This window comes from Prionailurus viverrinus, chromosome D1, assembly GCF_022837055.1.
Source record: "Prionailurus viverrinus isolate Anna chromosome D1, UM_Priviv_1.0, whole genome shotgun sequence".
Classification (NCBI taxonomy): domain Eukaryota; kingdom Metazoa; phylum Chordata; class Mammalia; order Carnivora; family Felidae; genus Prionailurus; species Prionailurus viverrinus.
In genome coordinates, this window is record NC_062570.1 from 16590302 (window position 1) to 16612921 (window position 22620).

Below are 22620 nucleotides of genomic sequence, written 5' to 3' on the forward strand. Positions count from 1 at the left end.
TGGACTTGAGGCATTCAAGTTAGAAGCCAAGAGACCCAAGTTCTGGCCCAGTTTGCCATGGGGTCATCATTGGATGTTGGAAAGACCACTGGAGTGCTCTGGGCTTCGTTTCGCTAAATTGACGACAAGCGGGAACTTGACCCGGGACGTCACACCCCCATACCCAGGGCCCACTGGAAGCACACGAAAGCCAGCATAACCACAGGGGTGACTGCTGGCCATGGCATCTCTTCCCGTGCCCGGTGCCCACACCAGCTCTTCTCCTTGCGGCCCCCTTCCCGCCTCGCACCTGGCCCAGAGCCCTGCGGCGGTGGCGGAGGGGGGAGCAGGGGCCGGTCGGGCAGCAGCTCGTCGTCAGAGGTGGCGATAGTCTTGATGGCATTGTGGTAGAGCGGGGTAGAGCTGGGCATGGCGTACTTGGACATCTGGGACATCATCAGTGACAGGGGGTTCTGGGAAGGCGTGGGGTCTGGGGAGGAAGTGAATGGCAGGCTGGGGTTCATGAGGCCGCTGGGAGGGTTGGCGGGAGGCGCTGAGGAGCTGCTCCGGGGGCCGCTAGGCGGGAGGGCACCTACAGAAGCGGGGAGACAGAAAGAGCGGGAGTGACCGGGGAGGGGAAGACGAATTGGGCTGCTCACGTTGTGGGTGAGGGAAAGGCCAGCTCCCGAATCTCCCGACTCCTCCAAGCGCACCTCCGTTCCAGTGTTCTGCTCAGCACGCTCAACGTGGACCCCCGCTATCACTACAGCCCACCCGTCTTCAAGCAACTCCTGCAGCCTCAGGGGCCCAGACAGTGGGGAGACCCCAAGTATGAACCGCTCAAAACGCCTGGGAGATCACCACGGCGCTCCCTGCGGAAGCTCACGCCCAGCTGGTGACATGTGCCCCTTAAGCAGAGCCATCCACCTCTGCGCCCGGATACAGACGCCTTCACTCACTTGCCTGCCCCAGCCCGAACACGCCCCCCGACCCCGGGAGGTTCCCAGTGCCAGAGTCCAGTGCCTCCCTGCCTGGCCTGGCGGACTTACCCTGTTCCATGTTGCCCAGGGTGGTGGAAGAGTTCATGTTGAGAGGCGGCTGCTTGTTCTGGGGGACCCCAGGGCTGGGCATGGCTGTCTTGGGTGAGGCGACCCAGCCCGGAGAAGGCACCGCCATGGAAGGAGACTTGAGCCTGCTGGGCGAGCCAGTGGGCGAACGGACACTGAGAGAGGAGCTGAGGACCTGGGGTGACTTGAGAGGTCCCGGTGGGTTGGCCGAAGGCAAGGGCACCATCTGTGAGGGAGTCTGGGGTGATTTGAGGTTGGCAGAGGGCGATGTGACCAGGGGTGAGTGCACCTGGCTAAGGGTGGGCGACTTCAGGTGCCCCATGCCTGGTGAGCCCATCTGATTAATACTGATGGTGAGGTCTGAAGGCCGTCTGCCCAGCCCCCGACCGGGGGCCGAATGCACGGACCCGGGAGGATTGGACGCGGGGGGCAGAGGCATGTGGCTGAGCCGGGTGGTGCCCACATTGCCCATGGGCATCGAGCTCTGGTCAGGACTGAACATGTCTTGAGTATTGCCCATGTCCTGGGGCATGGCTTGGTAGGGTCCCTGGCCCCCAGAGAATCCCTGCTGGCCCTGGTTGGGAAACTGTGAGGGCATAAGCATCTTCTGCGGGCCACCCATCATGCCACTGCTGTTCTGGGCCCGCACCCGGGCCATCTCCTCAGGGCTGAGGCCCTGCGGCCCCATCATGTCCCCCGGGCCCCGCATCTTCTGCGACATCAGCATCTGCTGCTGTGGGGTCATCTGGACGTTCAGGTTCATGTTCATGTTCATGTTCACATTCATGTTCATGTTGAGGTTGCCTGGCCCCATGGGAGGGTCCACCTCTCTCAGCCCAGACTGCCCCATGGGGGGGCTCAGGAGGCCCCGGCCTCCACCAAACTCCATGCCCATGGGGGTGCCCGCCAGGCCCTCGCCACCAGCCATCTGCCCGGGGAATATGGCCGGATCCATCTGCCGATGCGCCTGCATCATCCGCTCCATCTCCATGCCCTGCCCCATGGCGCTGCCTGCCATGCCCAGGGGGCGTTGCATGCCCATCGACCGCTTCTCCAGCAGCTGGTGCCGCAGTAGCTCCTCCCGGACCCGAGGGGTCATGAATCGCTCTGCTTCGCCCTGCCCCCCTGGGTAGGGCACAGCATTCTGGGCAAAATTGCCGGGGCCCCCCATGGGGGGCAAGTCTTCGGTCCAGCCCATACCCGGCCTCACAGGCCTCTGCATGGCATTCATGGGCACCTCCATGGGCATACCCTGCATGCCCCCAAACCCAGGCACCCGTTGCATCTGGTTGCCGGGGAAACGGGGGCCGGGAAAGGGAGGTCCGCCCCGGAGCTGCATGGGATCTTGGACGTCCATGGGTCCCCGCAGCTGGGCACCCATCCCTGGTGGCCACTGATCCCCAGGCTTGCTGTGGTAGGGAGGCGGCGGCCCCCTCACCATCATGCCCCCCATGCCCATCATGTCCTGCAAAGGGCGGCCCCCGTGCAGCCCAATCTGCTCCTCCTTCCGCCGCTTCTCCTCGTAGTATTCTTCCTGCAGCTTGCGCCAGGCCACCTGCTCCGGCGTCAGGCTGTCCTGACCCAGCCTCTGCATCATCATGTTCATCTGTTGCCCCATGTCGCCGCCCGGGGGGTGCCCAGGCACTTCATGCTCCAGCGGGGGGCCCCCTAGGCTCTGCGTCTGTGAAATCATGGACTGCAAGGGCTCCTCGTACTTCTTCAGCCCGCTGGGAGGGGCCGCAGGGGGCTGCTGGGGGGCGGGAGGGGCTTGTGCTGGTGGGCCCCCCTCCACGGCTCCTCCTGGGGGCCCCTTGAGGAAGGGCTCGGTCTCCCCGCTGCGGAGCAACAGCCGCTCAATGTCTCGAAGCGTCTGGAGGGAGCGCTCCCGATGCTCCAGCTGCTCCTTGGACAGGCCTTCCGAGCCCACCAGGCTCCGCTGCCCGTTCCCGGTGGGGGCGGCCTCCCCCAGCAGGGCAGGGCCCGGGGCGCTGCCGGGGTCTCCTCCAGGAGGCAGCGGGTTATTGGCGGTGGCGGCTGTAGGGGTGTTGGGGTGGGTGCCCCCGGCGCCACCGCCCGTGCTGGCGGCTCCCACGGAGTTGGGTGTCAGGTCCTGACCGGTGTCCTCGGGAGGACCCTCCGAAGGCAGGGCGGGCGGTGCGCTGCCAGGGGCGGGGGGCGGCGGGGGCGGCGGCAGTGGCTGGGGCTGCGGCGTGCCTGCTGATGGCGTGCTTAGGGGTAGCGGTTCTGGGGTAGGTGGCACTTTCGGGGCCTGCAGGACGACAGAGGCAGAGTGTGAGACAGCTAAGGGGATGCGCCGGCCAATCCTCCTGTTCACAGAGGCGCCGCACCCACCTGGTCCAGCTTGGCCCGGGGCACGTTCTGCTGGTGGTAGGTGAGGATGGAGTCGGCCCGGCCCTGAAGCACCGCCTCAGCAGCCCTGCACGGGAGGGAGGGTCGGGCACAGAGAGCTCAGAGAGGGGGCGGGAGGGAGCCCCTGCCCTCCCCCAGCCCAACCTAAGCCTGGCTCCCTGCAGCCACACACTCAGAGCTGAGGGGCACTGGGGAAAGGGAGCCGGCTCGGCCTGCCCCGAGGCACTTACGTGTTGGCCAGGTGGGTGGTGAAGACGTACACGTACTGCGAGGGAGGCTTTCCGGGGACGCCCCCACCCCCGCCCCCAGGGGCATCAGGCCGGAGGCCTGGCGGAGGCCCGTGGGGGGCGCCTGGGGCGCTGCTCTCGCTGAGGGGCAGTTGGGCGGCTTGGCCGGGACCCAGCTGTGGGGCCGCCATGGCTGGGTCTGCTACATTACAGTCTGCTCGAGAGAGGAGAGAAACAGGGTAAGCAGCCCAGATTCAGAAAGGAGAGCCAGCTGGCACTCCCCACCACCCCATCCCAGAGATGCCCAGGGACAGACGGGCTCACTGTTCTGCAGCTCGTGCCGGCAGAGGCCGTTTGTTGTCACACTCTGGCGGTGTGTGTCTGGCTTCTATGCTTACTTGCCCGATACCAGTCCTTGACCACGACGGATAAATTGTGGGGAGCATACAGAGCCGAGGGGGAGGGAAAGTATGACCCCTCGCAAACAGGCTCCTGTGTGCCTGGCATTCTGCAGGATACTTACAGATGTGATTCCATCTAACCACAACGTCCCTGGGAGGGAGGTGTCACACACCCTACTTTACAGAGGAGGAAACGACTTTGGAAGGATGACATTACTCACCCAAGGTGACACAGCCCATCAGTGCAGAGCTAAAGTTTGAACCCAGGCAGGGACTGCAAAGCCCTTCTCTGAGCCACGCACTATAGCGTGTGTGTGTGTGTGTGTGTGTGTGTGTGTGTGTGTGTGTGTGTGCGCGCGCGCGCGCGCGCGCGCTCCAACGGTGGGGGTGATGGTAGGAAGAGGCCAAGAGGCTGTACAGATCGATGATTCAAACGATGAATGGTTTTGCAAGCGAATCCACCATTAACGGATGTTATGACCTTATGAACATGATAGTCCGTCCCCTTAAGCCTCAGTTGTTTCGTCTACACAATGGAAATACTAACTCCCACTCTGCACAGGAGGCAGGCCAAAGAAAACTGTTTTTACGGTAACTTCAGAACTGTGTCACAAACTAAAAAAAAAATCACTCCAAAAACAGAGTTATGAAAGGCTGGCATAGTGGATGCGCTCCCAGGGTAGACGGACCACCCTGAGTATGGACTGAAGTTTGTTCCACGGTCACAAAGTTGATTCTGAGTCCTAGCCTAAAAAAAAGATCTACATGTGGTCATTAATGGGACTAGGTAAGTCAGCCGACCCATTCCCACACCAAGAAAAACAAAAGTTAGGGGCGCCTGGGTGGCTCAGTCAGTTAAGCGTCCGACTCTTGATTTCAGCTCAGGTCATGATCTTATGGTTCGAGGGATCAAGCCCTGCATCAGGCTCTGTGCTGACAGTGGAGCCTGCTTGGGATTTTCTCTTTCCCTCTCTCTCTCTCTGCTCCTACCCCGCTCCTTCACGCTCTCTCTCAAAATAAATAAACAGACATGAAAAAAAGAAAGAAAAACAAATTTTACATAGAATGACAGAGCCAAAAGCTTGGGGGCCCAGGGAGGGCTTGAGAGCTGACCTCAATGTGCAGGGTTGCCCTGGGGAAGAGGAAAGTGCATATTTGGTATACAGAATTAGGACTCCCAGGTACAAGTTAGGGGAGGGAGGCAGGCTTTATTCCAATGAGGAATTTTCTAGTACAATAAGAACAATAGCAAAAGCTAACTGCTGTAAGTGTTACACATAACTATTCATTTTCTCTTCATACCAACCCTATGAGGTAAATACTTTTACAGATGGGACAACCGAGGCTCTTTCCCAAATGTACACAAATAACAAATGGGAGACCCGGAGTATGAACCAAAGCGGTCTGACTGCACTCTGTGCTACTCACCTCTACATTAGACTGCTCCCAACCTAAGAATTTGGGAATCTAATGACAGAACTGAAACAGCAACAGTGGTTGCCTTAGTTTGGGGTATTGGAAGCTATCAATTTCTCCTTTGTATTTCCCTGTTTCTTTCAATGTTTCTACATTCTGGCAGTCTAATGTTATAAAAGTGAACGAGGGTGGTGGGGGGGCTGAGGGTCCTGGGAGGCAGTGACCAGCCCCAGCTAACCCTCAGGGGTTCAGTGGGGCTCATGGACCACCTGGGCGGGGGTGGGGGGGAGACTTGGGACCAGATGACCTTTAAACTCCCAGACAGCTGCAGAGGCTTCTGTATTTAATCCCATCCACCGACACGGTCCATTCATTCCACAAACATCTGCTGAGTCTGTTTCCTCCTCTGCAATAGGCATCCTAAGAACACCTACTTCATGGGGCTCTAGGGATTAACTAAGACAAAGTAGCAAAGTAGCCAGCACATTCTTTTTCTTCCTTCTTTGTAGGGTCCCAGCCCTTGAGAAGTTCACAGTTTAACATTTCTCTGGCTGGCTTCTTCTGCATTAAGTTGTTTCACCCCTCAAACAGGTGTAATCTTGGAGGGGGCCGACCAAATAAACGCGTATGGGCTTCCCAAGGGCAGGACAGTATCTGGTTCTCCCCATTACGTGAGCAAGGCCCAAATACACACTGATCAATACAATAATGAGAGGAAGGGGCATCCACCCACACCCACTCCTCGTCCTGGTGACGCACTCTAGGCATTTGCCAGGAGTCAATTAGAGGTTGGGGAAGGGTGCCAGAGACACAGCCACTGTCAGCTCACACCCAGGCTTAGCGAGACTTCACGAGCAGAGCCAGTGTCTGGCTCCCAGGGATGCAGGACCCTCGCCACCCTCCCTCCACTGACCAGTAGGTGGCAGCAGAGGCCAGGAATTCACGGGAGGAGGTCTAGGTGGTGTGGCCAAGAGGGGCCACCCCACCCTACCTCTGTCCCAAGGAAGAGGGGGCCACTGAGCACCTGGAAGGCAGGGGCTAAGCTGTCACATCGCGGAAGGGACAGAGTGACAGGTAGGATGGGAAACAAGTAGCCTGGGCTCCTGACCCCTGCTCCTTGCCCAGACTCAACCGTCTAAAGCCCTAGGTGAGGAGAGGGAGGCTCCCTCAGGGCAGCCATCCCCCAGGGGCACAATGGGCCACAGCATCCTGGGATCAATGGGCACTCACTGTGGGTGGCCCCAATGGGCTTGTCGTCCTCCTCGCTGTCGGGTCCTGAACACCATTCGTCCCCACTGTACGGCTGCTTCCGCTCCAGCACACAACGCCGCTTACTCCGGGGTGCCACCTCTGCCCGGGCAGGACAGAGCAGGCAGGGGTCAGAAGGAATGCCCAGAGGCCCTGTCCTCCTACACCCAGGGTCTCCACAGGCCCATTCTCCCAGATGCCCCACCCCAAGAGGGCAATGCCCAGGACATGGTGGGCACTTTGCCAGCCCTTGGCCCCCACCACACCGCCATTTGTTTCTGATTTCTCTCTCCAGCCCCGCTGCCTGTCTCCCTTCCCCCACCCAGCACCAAGCACAGCATAATCCCCAACCACAACTGGTTCTAATTAGGGCTGGGGGGGGGGGATGGTGAGGGAGGGGGAAGGCGCTGCTACTCTTCCAGGCCCCAGAGCCTGCTCAAGCGCTCCCACCAGCTGGGATACTAGGAGGTTCCTAGGAGGTGTGTGGGTCTGCTCCTCACCCCAGAGCACCTCCCTCTCCCCCTCTGGAGGCTCTGGTGGGAAAGCAGAAGAGCAATGAGGCTGACCGGAAGCCCCATCACGCTGGGTGGCCCCTCCATGGGTGGCACCTAAGGATGAGAAATCTCCACCCTGGCCAACCCCACTCCTGAGAGAACGACCAAGTTGGTGGGTATAATGGGGGTAAGAGAAAGGCGACCCTGCATAAATGCTGGAGAGAAGCAAGTGACAGGAATCAGGCAAAGAGGGCGGCAAGCTTGGGCCTTGGACTATGGAACATGCTGGGGTCTTGGGGACCAGGAAAAGGGATACCTTTGGCCTCTGAATCCAGGGATGGGGTCCCAGCCTCTCGCTGCTCTCCAGAGTCCACAGACACGCTCCTCTCCCTCTTCACCTTGCCCTTGAGCGAGCTGAAAGGGGGCACCCCTGCCTGGGGGTTCTTCAGACTTGAGTTGCTAGGTGAGATCTGGTTGGCCTTGGCCCCATGGTTCCCCGCCCCCACGCCCTTCGAGCCCAGGTTGCAGGTGGGTCCTTGGTTCACATTCTGGTGCTGGGATTGGGCCCCGCCATTCCCTGTCTTGCCATGATTGGTCAACTTATTTTCTGGGTGCATTGGCTTGGCTGGGGCTGGGGGGCAGTGGCCGCGTGGGGAGAGCGGCGGGCTCCCTGGAGCTTCTCTCCTCCTGGGGTGGGGTAACCTGGGAGAAGGTGGGAGAGACATGAAAAGTTAATCTTGCTAGGGGCCTAGCGCACCTGACTTTGATGCCCCATCCTGCCTCACCTGGTGGTAGTGGAGGTGGGGGCTGAGTAGCATCTTAAGACCACCGGCTATTCCCTATCTCCCTCCACGGTTTCTCAGACAAGGGCTGAGGTCTTTCTCCACGTTGGGGAGTGAAGATAGGGCAACCCCCTCCACATCTCAGACCCCACGATTCAAGTGGACACCAGGGCCTTGGTTGGCAGAATCCGCCCCCACCCCCAACATCCATCACACTGCAAGCCTCCATGGCAACTCCCCTCCTCTAGCACCTGACCAACACTTAAACAACCTCTTTTAGGGTTTGCTGTTTTCAGACTCCTTCCAAGTTCCTACACCTCAACTTTCATGTGCCCCTACACCAGCAGGTAAGGGAAATGGGACCTGAGGGTCATTGTTCATGCCCCAGCCCCCTGCCTCAGGGGAAGTGGGGAAAAGCACACTGGAGAGTAGTGCCCACTGATCCAGACAGCTCCCCAGAGCAGGGAGGGGGGGAGCCTGAAGGGGGTCCACCGGCAGGCCTGGCAGGCAGGCAGGCAGGAGCAGGAGGAAAGGGGGAGGGGAGTGGCGTGTTAAGCAGAATGGAGTGAAGCTGGAAGCCAAGGATTCCTGCAGCCTAGGCTGCGGGCCCTTTAAGCTCCAGCCCGCTCCCCCCACCGCCTCCCCCTCCCCGGAGACCTATTAATAGCCGCTGGAAAGATCACATCACGGGAGAGGATATTTATCCCCCCTCATTCCACACCAGCTCAGATTTATTTCAGCTCTGCTGTCCTGCTGCTGCCGCCTGGCCCTGTCTGCCGGCTTCTCCTGGGGAAGGGGAGGGAGGCAGGCACCGCCCCTCCCTCCAGCTCCCACCCCCGGCTAGACTGAGGCCAGAGGGCGCCATTGGACCCGACAGTGAGGTGGGCGGGGGTCTGCTCAAACCGTTTTTTTAGGAGGCAAGGGCTGGAAGGGACTGGAGCAGCAGTCCTAGCTGATTGCCATTCGCCTCTGTCCCCTGGGCCCAGGCACTAAGGCCGTGGGCTCCTGCCTCAGGGCAGGCCTTCCCATTCTGACCCCCCTTTAGCCCACCGGTGGCCTGGAAGCCAAGTGCCCACAGGGCTCACTTTCCAAGCCAGCACCGCTCAGCCCCGTGACCACTGGGCCCTTCCCTTCCCCGCACTCCGCACACACACTTCCCGCCCTCCACGACACCCACACACCTTGTCTTGTTAGCCAGGATCCTCATGGCTCCCACACACAGTGGGGCTACGGCCCCTGTGCGTGCCCAGGGCCCAGCCAGGTACTCGGTACTGGAGCACGGACTGCAGCAACAAGCCCCAAAGAGAAAACTTGTGACTTGGGGAGGGGGTGTGAGAAGGGGAGGGGTGACGGGAGGACCCAACAGCCCTGGGACTAGGGAACTAGAGAGGGTAAGGTGGGAATGGAAAGGGAGGACTACTAGGTGGGGTCTCTATCCTGGAGGCCGGTCCTATCCCCATCCCTCCCGCACCTTACCCTCAGGGAGCTTGCAGTCTCTGGCAAGCACACACCCCACACCCCCCGCCCCACCCCGGGCCGCTGAGGCAGAAATCACTAAAAGGATAGGTTGCAAAGGTGCCCGCGTGGGGCTGCCAGGAGGTCTGCTCTAGCCCCCTGGGGGACTCCCGCTCCCAGGCACGCCCCTCACCCGGGGTGGGGACCTCCTCACGCCCCGCCCCCAGGGCGCCCGGGGCGTGGAGGGGGCCGGGGTGGGGGCAATGCCCCGCCCCGCCCCCAGCTCGAGGCCTAGCCCGTGCCCATTCCAGCAGGCCCGGGCGGGCAGCTAGAGGCCTGGCGGGGCCCCGGGGCTGCAGCTGGGCTCTTCTGGAGACCAGTAACGCTGGCTCAGATTCCTCCCCGACCGCAAGAATGCAGGAGCCTCCCCTCCCCCCCTCCCGCCCCTGCACCCCACCCCGCCCCCTTCGGCAGAGCCCGAGCGGAGAGGCAGAGCGAGCGAGGGAGCCAGCGAGCGAGCGAGGGAGCGGGAGACGGACAGGACTGCAGCGTGCCTCGCCAGGCCCCGCACGCGCCGCACGGACAGACAAACGGCCAAGTGCGGCGATGGGCGGGGCGCGTGCGGCGGCGGGCCGAGGTTCAACCTAGCGCTGGGCGCCGCCTGGCAGGGGCTCAGAGACTCACAAGCACCCAAACTGACTCACACACACTCACAGCACACACGTGGACGGGAAGACAAAGACACGCACGGAGCCCAGGAAACTAAAGGCGCGCCCACGCCGACCCCGAGGAGGTGTGCTGGAGGGCGAGGGAGGCGCTGGCCCAAGCAAGAGCACGGAATCAGCCTGGGGCACCCGCGGACGCCCAGGCTGCCCGACAGCAAGAGAGGGAGCGTGCCGACTCATTGAACAGATGAAAAGACTGAGGCCCGGCCACAAGGGAACCATGGAAAGTTGAGCCTGATAATGACAAAGAACCACGCGCGTGCGCGCACGCACACACACAGACACACACGCACACGGGGCCACAGATACACCAACAAACAGACTTACACAAGCACCACCGACGCCCCACCCAACCGCCCCCTACCCTGCCCTCCCCCGCCCCACCGACGGAGTGGGGGAGGGGAGGAGTCTTGGGCCTAGCTTTGCCCTCGTGATAGGCCCAGCCAGACACCGGTACACATTCTCGCCGCTCCCTGGAAGGCTGCTGGAGGCTGGGCTGGAGCTGGAGGCGAGGCGAGGCTCCCTCCCACCCCCCCGCCCCCGTGATCCTGTGGAAGTCTAACCCTAATTTAACCCCAGGCATATTGGCCTTCCCTGCTCTAGCTCTGTCTCCGGGAAGAGAGGCTGCTCAGGGGAAGGTTCCAAAGTCCAGGGCCTGGCTGGGAAGCCGCCCGCTGCCAGCCCGCATCTCCTGCAACAGGTCAGAGCAGGAACAGTTAAAGAGTGGGGCTGGAGAAGGCACCTGGGCTTAGGGACAGGCCCGTGGCTGACAAGTCTCGAGCGCTCCCTTTCACCACCGCGCTGATCCTCAAAACTACCTACCACCCAACGGGGACAGTATCCCCATTTCACACCCTGGAAACGGAGATTCGGGAAAAGGGTCTGGGTCATGTGACCGGTATGTGGGAGCGCCGAGACCCCATTCCTGGGGTGTTTCTCCGCACTGCAGCGTCTCCCCCCCCCCCTTTGGTGTCATGACGACGCATCAGGGCCTGCACCATATCGGTGGGCTTCTCACAGGCCACCTACTGGGCCCGCCCCCTGTGGGGCAGAGGGGCAGGGCGAGGGCCACCCACTACCTCCTGTGTTTACTTCAAATGTTGGGACCTGTAATAATTTGGGAAGGGGCTGTTAGAAAACTAGTCCTCTCCTGTGTCCCCAGTCAGGCCGGGGCCCCTCCTCAGAAGAATCTCGGAGTGACCCTCCCGACTCCCTCTCGGACTCCACCCCCTCGCTCCCACCCCGCCGCAGGGCGAGCTGAGTCAAGCACAGATGAGTCAGGACTTTCCCATCTCTCACACCTCCCCCCCGTCTACCCCTCAGGAGTCTGCCCCAGCTCCCAACGACCCCTCATCCTCACACGTTCACAGGCCCAGAAGAGACCTGGAAGGCCTGGGGATGGGGGTAGAAGGGCTAATTCCTGGAGGGTGCAGTTTTTCACCACCGAGTAAAGGGGACTTCCCAGCACTAGAGCAGAAGCCCCTGGGATGAGTGAAAGGAAAGGCACCACCGGGCTCTGGGAACAGCGCTGTGGCTCCCTCTTAGAGGGTAGGGTGGGGAGTGGTGACCTGTGCTCACAAACAGGCTTCAGTCACCAGAGTGAATGGCCAGGAGCACACCCTGAGAACAGAGCCCAGGAGGCAGTTGAGACAAAGAACCTCAGATCAGCTGCTTTGCTGGTTGTCTTCCTTGGGGGAGGTGGGGGCTGGGGGGGGGGGGGTAGCCAGCGGACCTGACCCCAGCTGGGGGAGAAGACCAGGAGGCTTCCACGGATGCTCAACACAGAACCGCCACAGGTAACAACAGGCATTCACACACCGGTTGGCAACCTGCTTATTTCCAGCTGCCCCCACACTGGAAGCCCCTGCTTGGTTCACCAGCCAGCCCACCGGTCTCATTGCCTAGCTCAAAACCATCCAAGAGACGCAGTGAGAAAATGGCTTGGGGGCTCCATGCTCCCCCCATACAGTGGGCAGACACCTCTAGAGAGGAAATGGGCTGCCTGGGCCCTCTGTGATGGCCGAAAGGTCAGGGCCCTGCTAGAGCAACAGGGGTAGGATTATTGTCCCCTGGCTCAGGGAGACGCAGCTCCCAAGACAACAAGGTCCGGGTGCCCCTTCCTCCTGGGTGTCAGGATACCTTGGTCCCTAGAAGCTCTCCCCTACCACCCAGGTCACTTCCTCTTCCTGAGGTGGTGACTCAGCCAACAGGGGAGGTCAAGGATTCATACCCCAGCAGGAAATCTGCTCAAGGACCAAGGTATTGCTCTGGGACCCTCTATGGGGACTCGTAGACTCAGAGGCCTTCCCCTTGCCCTAGTTCCTAGCAGCTCTCCCCCTCTCCCCCCACCTCCTGCCAAAGGAGACCATGCAAATCAACAATTTTTGTCTGGTTGACAAACCACCTCACCCCACCTGCAGCCCCAGGGTGACGCCAGGCAACCTCAATTCTCCAGGGACATGGCAACTTCTGGCCCCAGACTACTGTAGTCTGGGGGCTCTGAACAGGGTGCTTCGGGGGGGGGGGATGCTGCCCATTCTGGTGCCCACTGTCCCTTCTGGAGGCCGCAGAACAAGTGGCATTGCCTAGACAAGCTTGAAGTCACCTCACTTGGCTCCTTCAGCCAGTGCCAATGTGGCCAGGCCTTGGGACACAGTCATGCCCTGGCAGTGGGGTGCCCCCAAAGGCTGCTGCCCAATCCCTGGCTGCTCCCTCCCTCGGGGGGGGGGGGGAGGGGGAAGGGAGGGTGGGGGGCACAAGGAAACAAGACAGGGCAGGAAGCCCAGGCAGGCGGCGGGCACTCTGGGCCAGGCACAAACAGCCAACACAGGAAACCACAGCCCACCCCCGCCCACCCCACCCGCCCAAAGCTCTGGGAGAGAGGAGTTGCCAAGAGGCTGGTACCCCGACTGGGGCAAGGGCCTGGGGTTAGCCGGGGGCAAGGCGGGAGCAAGCAGTTCTTCAGCCTTCTCTCTGCCCCAGACCCTACCTGGGGAGGGGGAGAGGAAGCCAGGCTGGCAAGGGACGGTGCTGCCTCTTTAAATCCACCGAAATCCTGAGCTAGGCCCAACCCAGCTCTGGTTTCACAGGAAGGAAAGGAGCTCAGGAGCCAGTAGGGCAGGCGGTGGTGTCTGGAATTAGCCCCACCGGCCCAAATATATCTGGTCTCCGCCTGCCACCCCACTGGCACTTCCTGCCCCCTGGCACCTGCACCACGGTGGGGGTGGGAGAGGGTCTAGGTGCTACTCCCTACCCAGTGGGAGACCCTGGTCTCTGGAGTTGTCCTGTTGCTGGGTACACGTGGGTGGGAGGTGACCTCCCAAAGCCTTCCCAGAAGGGAGGAATAGGCAGGGTAGCTCCCTGAGGGCCCTCACCTGGCCTGTCCTCCAAGGGGTTAATCTGGCCCCTGTTGGGGGGGGGGGGGGGGGGTAGGGGTGGCCTAGGAACCTCCTCCAAACTGCCTGGCGGCTGGGAACAATGGGGCCATTGTGGGAGGACCGGAGTGCGGGCAGACTTGCTGGCACAGCCAGCCAGGCGGGACCTCACCCAAAGCCGGCCTGCCTGCCGCACTGCTCTCTCCCCCAGGTACTGCCAGCGGCCCAGACGTCCTCCCAACCCCCTCCCCTCGCCCGCCTGGCCCAGACCCCTGGCACCAGCAGCACCTGGAGGGCCCTCAAGCGCTGCCCACGTTGACATCCAGACTGCTCTGACCCTACAGGAAGCAGGGGCATGTGGGCCAGGGCCGGGTGGGGGTGGGGACTGACGAGACAGGATGTGTGCCTGTGATCCTCCTGCAGGGAAGACAGGAAGGCCAAACGGGGTTTCTGGTGTCAGTCCTGGCACCCTCAGGCCAGAAGGGCTTAGGGGATTGTGAGACCAGTGACCGGCAGGGTCCCCTGCCCCCGGGCCTCCTTTCCCACACTCATTCCATAAACCTGCTCCCTGAGGAGATCCTGCCCCAGCAGCCTCACCTTCTGGGGTCGGGACACTGGCGGCAGTGAGAGTGATGCAAGGCAGTGAGAACTGGGTTTGCAGTCAGACAGACAAGGTGCCAGTGACATCCCGCCCTTTCTGAGCTATGGGACTTGTCCCTCTGAGCCCGTTTCCTCATCTGTAAAATGAGGATACATTTACAGGGTGAGATACTGGTAGTGAAATAGCTAACAGAACACGTATGACATACTCAGCCCTCAGGAAACCACCTTTGGCCCTGATATCCCCTTCTTTGCCCTCTGCATAGCACCCAGATATGTGGGCATTTGGTAAAGGTGGGCATTTGCCCTTGGAGTATCCAAGGGAACGGGGCCTCTGGACATCATATCAATGGTACCAAGTACAAACGCTTGGCTCTTCCTCTGCCCTTCTGGAAGAGGCCAGCTCCCTCAGCTAGCACTCCCCTGGGTATCAGTAGATGTACACTTGAACCCAGAGTGTGAACCCCCAAAGTGATAACGTTCTCCGCTCTCTTAGCTTCAGGTGTGTGTCTCAAAGCCTCAGGAGGCAAGTGGGAGGGGTTTTCCTTCAGTAGTGGCCTGCATCCTCCAGCCAGGCATCCCTCTCCCCGTCTGACCCCTTGGTAGTATCCTGCAGGGTTTGGGCTGCAGGAAGCTGGGGCCTCCTTTCTTGCCATGCGCATCTTTAAAGGGTGAAGGGTCCAAGAGAGCAAGAAAAGCAACTGGCACAGGCAGTTCTGGAAAGCATGGGTCCAGGGAGAAGACCTGTCCTCTTCTCAACTAGAGAGGGCTGTCCCTCTCAGGGTGGCTCCCCGAGCCCCCAAAGGGTTAACAAGGCCCTAAAAATAACCTGCTCCCAGCAGGACCCGCTGATTGGAACCCTCCAGCCATCTGTTCCCATTTTCTCCTGTTCACATTGGAACATCTGAAACCAGCCCCAGAGCCCCAGCCCGATCCCAAAAATAGCCCCAGCCTGCCCAAGGAACAGGCCCCAGGGGCTGGGCATAGACAGCATGGCCAGCCCGGCAGTGAGGCATGGCCCAGGCCAACTCTGAGCCCTCACTTTCAGGCCCATAGAAGGGAGGCGTCCTCTCTGGTCCCAGAAGGAGGTGATGAGCAGAGCCAGGGTCTCCAGCCCACTCATCTTGGTACCAGGCCAGAGCAACAGGCCCTCATCTTGGTACCGACCAGCCAAGCCCAGGTCTCAGACCCAGGAGCCCTGGGATCCTAGCTCTGCCACATCTTAATCCTCTTTGTCCTGAGATTTGAATACTCGCTCCCCAGAAGATCCAAACCACCCGTCTGCAGAGCTCCCCCTGTTGTGGGTACCCCATGCCTGCTGCCTACTCCTGGGCTCTTCATCCAGAAGTTCCCAAGCCTCAACCCCTCCACTATCTCACTCCTACCCCAGGGCCCACAGGACCCTGCTCACCCAGGGTCACTCAGCATCCCCCCTGCCCCACGGCACACAGGGCTGAAGCAGAACTCTTTCCAGCACTGCCCACACTCAAGCAGCCCAGGAAAAGAGTCCTCTGGCCACGGTGGATGCCAATATGACCCCACCCCACCCCCGGGGGTTCAGGATGCCTCCTCCCTGCCGGCTTGTGTACAGCAGGTGCCAGGCAGGCCCATCTGGGCTTCTATACATATCCCGGGCCTGGGCACTGCTCTGCCACACTTGGGGAAAATGTCCAGGCAGGGTACAGGGAATCTAGGGGACCCTGGACCCTGGGGCAGGCCTCACAGCTGCCATCCAAGTCACAGCTCCACACTGCCATGGCTCTCCCCAAGGAAGGTCCCTGACCTCTTAGGCCAGGAAGGAGAGGAGGCAACCAGTTAAGCCATTTAAGGACAGAATGTAGCGTTTCAGCCTGGTGAAGAACAGAGCAGCAGGGATGGGATGGTGGGAGGGGTGCTAAAGTTGATCTGAGCCAAGCAGCCCGGGGGAGGGAAAGCTCAGCCTGAGAAGTGCTGGCAGACCGGGAGGGACATGTCCTAAGTCCCCCAGGCTCCTCTCTGGGCCTCTGGCTATTTGGCAAACTTGCAACCCAGATGTTGGTGGGCTCCAACAGTGGGGAAACTGAGGCAGCAAGAAAGTGAGTCTGGAAGGGTATTAGAATCCAGGAATCTGAAGTGCTGGAAAGGTTGCCCCCCCCCCCCCCACTCCTCCCACCGGCCATCAGTTCTTCCCTGCTAGAGCACCACTGGGAGGGTCGGGAGGGGAAGGGTCGGGGGTTCCTGCAGAAAGCCGTGACTAATAATGAAGAGAAGCAACTCTAGCATTTATTGAGCACTTGCTCTGTAACATCAGACTGCCCCTAATGCCTCACATGCATGATCTGATTTAATCCTCCCCATAACGCCACAAAAAAAGTACTTTCCTGATCCCCACCTTTAAGGCACAGGGAAGCTAAGTAACTTGCCGAAGGTACACAGTCCAGAATTGGAAGAATCAGGATTTGAACCCAGACCCGCCAGCAATTGGGTTCGTCACCATTTTGCAATACAGATTCACCCTGGATCGGCGTTGACGAGAGAACGGGTGCCCCTCACTCATTCCGCACACACTCCCTCCACGCCTGATGTGCGCCAGGTCCTGGCTAGAGGCCCCCAGTTCCTGCCCAGGGAAGAGATCAAAGAGAGGGCACCAGTCCCCACCCCCTCAGCACAGGTGCCCTGAGAGCAAAGTTCTCTAGGGCCCCCAGTCCTACCCACCCCCAATCTGCTAAGTCCTCACCCATCCTGGTCCCTAATAGTGGGAAGGGAGCCAAGCAAGTTACCATGACAACAGCACAGGGCCCCAGCTGAGAGAGGCCCCTAGGCTGGCGGTGAGTCCGCCGCCCCTCTCACTCACCAGGTGGGGGTCAAAGGTCAAGTGGGACTCACTAGTGAGGGTGGAGTCTAAACCCTGCCCCCACACCTGCTCAGCCACACCTGTCACTGCTCCCCTCTTTTTTCAGGGCTCCAGTTGGAAACAGGACCACTTCCTGCCAGTCCCTGAGGGGTAGTGGCCTCCAGCAGGGAAGGAGGGTGGGGGGATTAGAAGCCCCTCCCTCCTGAGGACAGTCTGAGAGAAGGGCCTCCTCCTGGTCCTCAGCCTTCTCCAGCTTTCCCTAGTCCGTCCAGGAGCCTACAGGCGTGTTTGTTGTGAATTCAGAGAGTTGTTGCTAAGTAAGGAAGGAGGGGAGGGAGGGGAGGGAGGGAAGGAGGGGGGTGGTAGTAGGGAGAGAGCCTCTCTGTGTGTGTGTGTGTGTGTGTGTGTGTGTGTGTGTGTGTGTGTGTCTAGAGGCCAGGGCAGAAACCACATTACGGTGGCTGGTAGCCACCCTGGCTTTGACTCAGCCAGCTGAGGCCAAAGCCGGGACAGAGCAGGGCAAGTACTTGGGATGACCAGGAAACTGTACCTTGCCCTCCAGGGGTGATTGGCCAGGAGCTCCCCACCTCCCACCGGGATGGGATCCAGCTAAGAAAAGGATTGGGACTTTCACTGGAGTGGCGCTTTAACCCTTCCTGCCCCGCCCCGCCCCAAGGCTCCGCAGCTCCCCTCCAATGGGTGTAAGAGAACGAAAGGAGAAGTGGGGGCAGAAAGCCAGGAGGAGGGCGCCCAAGACAAAAAGCCAAGCGGGAGACTCTGGCAGACAAGAGAGCAGCGAGGAGGCTGCGGAGGGCACACACAAGCACACGGAGCTCTCACCTCAGGAGCAAAGTGTGACGGGCTCAGGCTCAAGGGTGTGGTCTGGGAAGGGGGCTCCCTGTGGAGAGACGGTCAGAGCTGGAAGCCCAAGCCAGCAATCTCTGCCCCTGCTCCTCCCATAACCCCAGCCCCTCCCCCAACATGCACACCACATAAACGTGTACACACAGACACACAGCCTGCAGCTCCAGGAAGTCTCTGAGCAACTCGGACACCCCCACCCCCCCCCCACCAACTCCAGAACTTCTGTGGATTGGCTGGGAGCCAGGCCTGACCCAGCTGCTGCACCACACCGCTCCCCCTCCCTATCCTGGAAGCAGGAAAGGAGAAGGCACTGGAAGATGCCTTTGAGAGAGAGAGAGAGAGAGAGAGAGAGGAGGGGCCGATGACTCCCATGACCTGGCCTGAGGTTCTGGGGGAAAGGATGGATGGGGAGACCTGAGGACCCTGGCTTTCAGTGCCCGCCGCCCCCAGGGCTATCCTATGTCAGAGAAAAGAAGGGTGCCTCTCCTGAGCCCCTGTGTGGTCTCTTTGGCTACACCCCTTATCCCCTGAAGACGCAAAATCCCCACTGGCCTCGGTGGGAGGACCTGGGGTGAGAGAATCAGGCTTAGCCGTTCAGTCGGAGGGGGGCTGGGTGAAGCTCCCACAGGCAGGCGGGAGGGAGGCTGGTGGCTGGGCTCAGTTTGTACTGGGGGTCAAAGGGGAGTTCTTTTCCGAAGAATTCTGGGAGAGACGCCAACTAGAGCAAGCTGCTAACCACCCCTCCCTCTCTCTCTCTGCACTGGGGGCAGGGGGGTGTCCCTGCCAACCAGACTTAACCCTGTCCGGACTGTGTTGTTCCCAGGCCCAGGATGGGGGAGTTGGGTAGGAGACTTCCAGTTGAGCTCAACTTCCAGTTCAAGGGGGGCAAGTGTAGAGTTTCTGCCAGAATGAAGCTGGTTGCACATAGCCCCATCTGGTAGCACCCTGCCCTACCGCCACCTGGGTGACTTTTCTAGGCTCATCTCCTGAAGGTGTCTGCGGTGACGTGTGTGTGCGTGTCTCAGAGACAGAGATTGAGAAACAAACTGAAAATTCCTTGCCAAAGCCCTCCCCTTGCTGGGTCACTGAGCACTGTACCAACCTGTGCCTCTACCCCTCCCTTCCTCCCACTGTGTCCTGGGACCAGAGGCCATGGGGGTGTGGGGAAAGGACAGCTTATCCTTCTGCCTACCTCCTGCTGCTGTCTCCACAGGCCCTTGACTCCTACAAACAGCCCCTGCCGTGGCCCTCTTCTTCCTCACTGATTTGACCCAAGTGCTCCTGGAGGGAAGCATCCAACTGTAGCCAGAGATCCCAGGATGAGAAACTGAGTCATAGCGAGACATCAGGGTTTCCAGTGCCTGCATCCCAGGCTGACATAACAACATAACTCTGCTATCACCACCCTTGCTTTAGCCAAAAAAAACACCCCAAAAACCAAAAAACAGCCCCTCTGGCACCACCACCCCCTCCCCGCCCCACTGCAGAGCACAGTCTAATGCAGAAGGGACGGATAAGATTCAACATCAGGAAGGACTTCCCAGGATCCGAGCTACAATGGCAGCTGGCCCCACCCCCAATGCCTCATATTTCTGGGGTGAAACATCACACCCCTAGGATTCCAGCCCCTTCTGTCTTCTGTGAAGGTGGGAAACACAAACGTCTTGTGTCGTTTTACTGTCTGCCCCTAGCCAGAGAAGTCAACTTTCCTGAATCTTAAATTAGCCACCACCAAGCTCCCAGGTCTGATATGGCTGGATGTTCCTCATCCCTGCGGGAAGGAAGTGACTGGGGTAGAGGGGTAATCCCCTTTCCTAGTCCTTTCGGGCACCGGGCCTCCCTGTGACAGCCACCACCGTATCATCAGGTCAAGAAGACGGTGCACTGATAGTTTGGGGATCGCTCAAGATGCTGGGCATCTGCGAGGGGCAGAGGAAGAGAGGCCAGCCCTGGGGATAGTTTATCCCAAAGTCTCCCCACTCCACCACTTTCTCTCCAAGGACCAGAAGCCTTGGCCCCACTCCAGGAAACCTCCCTATCAAGGGACAGAGGACTCCATGTCCCAGGTCGCTGCAGGGAGACCTGTGACGACACACCCCAGACATGTTCAAAGGGAGGAGGAGCGAAGTGAGAACAGAAGCAGAGCACACACGTGCACAAACGCACACACATCCACACACGTACACTCATCAAAGAGACACAACCCCAGGCATACCCACTCCTTACAGATACTCCCCGTAGGTGCAACTGAGACACGGACACAATTCCCAAAGACACACATCCGAGATACCTCCTAAAAAGTAACCCCAAACTCCCTAAGAATGGCTCAAAACCCACAGAGGCTGCCATCCTCATAGAGAATGAGGAGATCTCAAGAATCACAAAACACATGGGCCAGTCACACAGAACTGCTGACAGAAGATACACCCACAGTGGGATACACACATACACTGGCGTGCACGCGCACGCACACACACAGAGTAGTATGCACGTGGCTGAGTGTTAGCACTCAAACTCACACACACATACCCTGGCAATGCACAGCGTGAGGTCAGATTAGAGGACTAAGTTCTGGGCTAGTGGGGAGGAGGGGAGGCAGAGGGGGGTGGAGAAGTACTCAGGGATTTCAAAACAATCTTGGTTTCGAAATGCTGGAAATGCTGGATTCAGGGCCATTCCCAGTTGAGGCTGGGGGGGGGGGGTGGGGAGTAAGGGGGAGGGGAAGACAGGCCGGTGCAGGGCCACCAGCCCTTTGGAGGAGGGGGTTGGACAGAGGGAATCCCAGCCTCCTCTGGGAGAAGGGGGCCTAGAAGAGACACCAAGGTTAGGAGGGGCAGGTGGTCCAGGACCAAGCAGGAAGGGCCTGGGGTGGAAAGGAGGCAAAAAAGGAGAGGGCTCCCCTTTGGCCACTGACTGAAAAAGTAAGAAGACAGGGAGGCCACCCCTCCCCTGAGGAGTGAGAGGAAGAGGGAAGCTGCCTGTGCCCACTTCCCCCAATTATGGGCAGTGGTAAACACCTTCTCCCCTACAGAGTAGCCCCCTGGCTGCCCTTCTCCACCAGCTAGCAGAGCCCCAAGGTGGGCCCAAAGCTAAGGGGTCCGAGAAGGTGGGGGGATAGCTAGGCCCTGCAGGGCTCAGAGATCTTTCCTGGGACCCGAGCCTCCCCATACTCAGAGCAGGGTGGGAGACAGCTGCCTGGGAACCAGGAGCTTCCCTCTTCTTCATGGGGGGGGGGGGGGGGGGGGAGGGGAGGAGGCTTTGGGGAGACTGAGGGAGTACAACACACCCCCGCACCCAGGAAGTCACCCCTTTCCTCCCAGGGCAGCAGAATGCCCTCCATGCCCCTCCCCCAACCTCTGGGGAAAGTCGGCAGTTCTCTCCCAGGGAGGGGAGGTCAGGCCAGGCTGGGGGTGGGGCTCTGGAGGCCTGGCCCTGGCACCCGGCAGAGGAAATTCCAGGCTGTAACTCCAGGCTGCCTTTAGGGCCGCCCATCCAAGTGATATGCAGCACCTCAAGAGTGCTAGTATGGGGGCGTCCTGGGGGCGTCCTCCACTGAGACCCTCAGCTCCCAGCCTCTGGCTACCTAGCCCTCCAATGGGCTCTAGCCCCAGCTCTAGTAGATAAAGGACAGGACCTGGGGAAACTTAGGACTCTCTGGGTGAGCCTCCACCAGCCCCATCCCGGCCCCTTGGCCACTCAGAGCCTCCTTTTCCCAGATCCCCGGGGGGCAGCCCCTACAGTGTGGCTAAGGGTGGGCAGCTGCCAGGGCTGGCAGGCAGGGGCACAGATGCCAAACTACAGCAGCCGGGCGCTCAACAGGTTGAGCCAGTCCCTGGAACAGCCAGCCCCACCCCAGGGAGAGCGGGCCTGGCAGAGGCTCCCTGCCCGCGGCACCTAGCCTGTACCCGCTTGGCTCCCACGGCTGCCCACTTTCCCACGGTGCCATCCCCCTCTGCCCCCTCCCCCCCGGGTCAGCACCCGGGCAGCGCCCAGGGCTCCTGGCGCAAGGAAGGGATGCCATTTCCCCGTCACCCCTGGATGCCAGGCTCTTGGGGTGCCTCACTACCAGCAACCAAGGAGCCCCAGAAGAGCAAGCATGGCATCAGGACAACAAGAACTCCAAAGTGCCCCCCACCTCCTTGCAGGCTTTTCCCGGTCCTGGGGAGACAGGACACTCAGACACCCTGGCTCCCTGCAGCTGCCCCGTCCCCTGGGCGCTGGGGCAGAAGTTCAGCCTGTGGCGCCAAAGGCAGTGTGGGGGTGCCCCCAGCTCCTGTCTCAGACTCCCTGGAGGAGGGGCTGCAGAGCTGGGTGACCGCTGGCCCCTTCCGCTCCTGCCAGAGCTTCTGCTACCTGCAGCGCTGGTCCCTTCCTTCCACCCCACTCCTGGGCTCCACGGAGCTCCGTCCCAGCCACTCCCCCACAGGCAGGCATCCCCCCTTTGCAGGCATCTCCTTTAATCTAAAGCAGGTGCCAGGCATTCCAGCCCTGGCTGAGTCGACACTGCCACCCACTAGGCCTCTGCCCAGAAGGCTACTGCCCTGCTCATTCATGGAAGTCGAGTCCCCAGCCCAGGGCTCCCGCTTAACCCAGGTACCCAGACACTGGGGTGGGGGCGGGGGGCGGGAACTCCCCGGACAGGCACAGGTGCCCAGCACAGGTTCAATAAGCAAGTTCACTGGACCCCACGTTACCACTGCTGTGCTAGCCCCAGATTTCTGTGGACCACCAATCCCTCTCCAGGACTCTGTAATCTCTTCCCGCCTTGACCCTCAACCCCAGTAG

General features: G+C 60.4%; 1 protein-coding gene across 5 annotated transcripts in view; it reads right to left on the reverse strand.

Annotated features, from left to right (window-relative positions):
* Window positions 1-22620, reverse strand: part of BCL9L (BCL9 like) — a 30056-nt gene that overhangs the window by 3516 nt on the left and 3920 nt on the right. The window contains exons 1-9 of one of the 5 annotated variants that reach the window (XM_047824037.1): window positions 19028-19134; window positions 17812-17869; window positions 9166-9267; window positions 7519-7904; window positions 6691-6810; window positions 3647-3857; window positions 3399-3483; window positions 1029-3315; window positions 290-571 (exon numbers count right to left, since the gene is read on the reverse strand). In XM_047824037.1, coding sequence (XP_047679993.1) covers window positions 290-571; window positions 1029-3315; window positions 3399-3483; window positions 3647-3857; window positions 6691-6810; window positions 7519-7904; window positions 9166-9191 — 3397 coding nt within the window. In that variant the 5' untranslated portion in view covers window positions 9192-9267; window positions 17812-17869; window positions 19028-19134. Of the gene's footprint in view, window positions 1-289; window positions 572-1028; window positions 3316-3398; window positions 3484-3646; window positions 3858-6690; window positions 6811-7518; window positions 7905-9165; window positions 9268-17811; window positions 17870-19027; window positions 19135-22620 lie in introns of those variants that run through there. The other 4 variants (XM_047824036.1, XM_047824038.1, XM_047824040.1 and 1 more) reach the window with 4 other exon arrangements.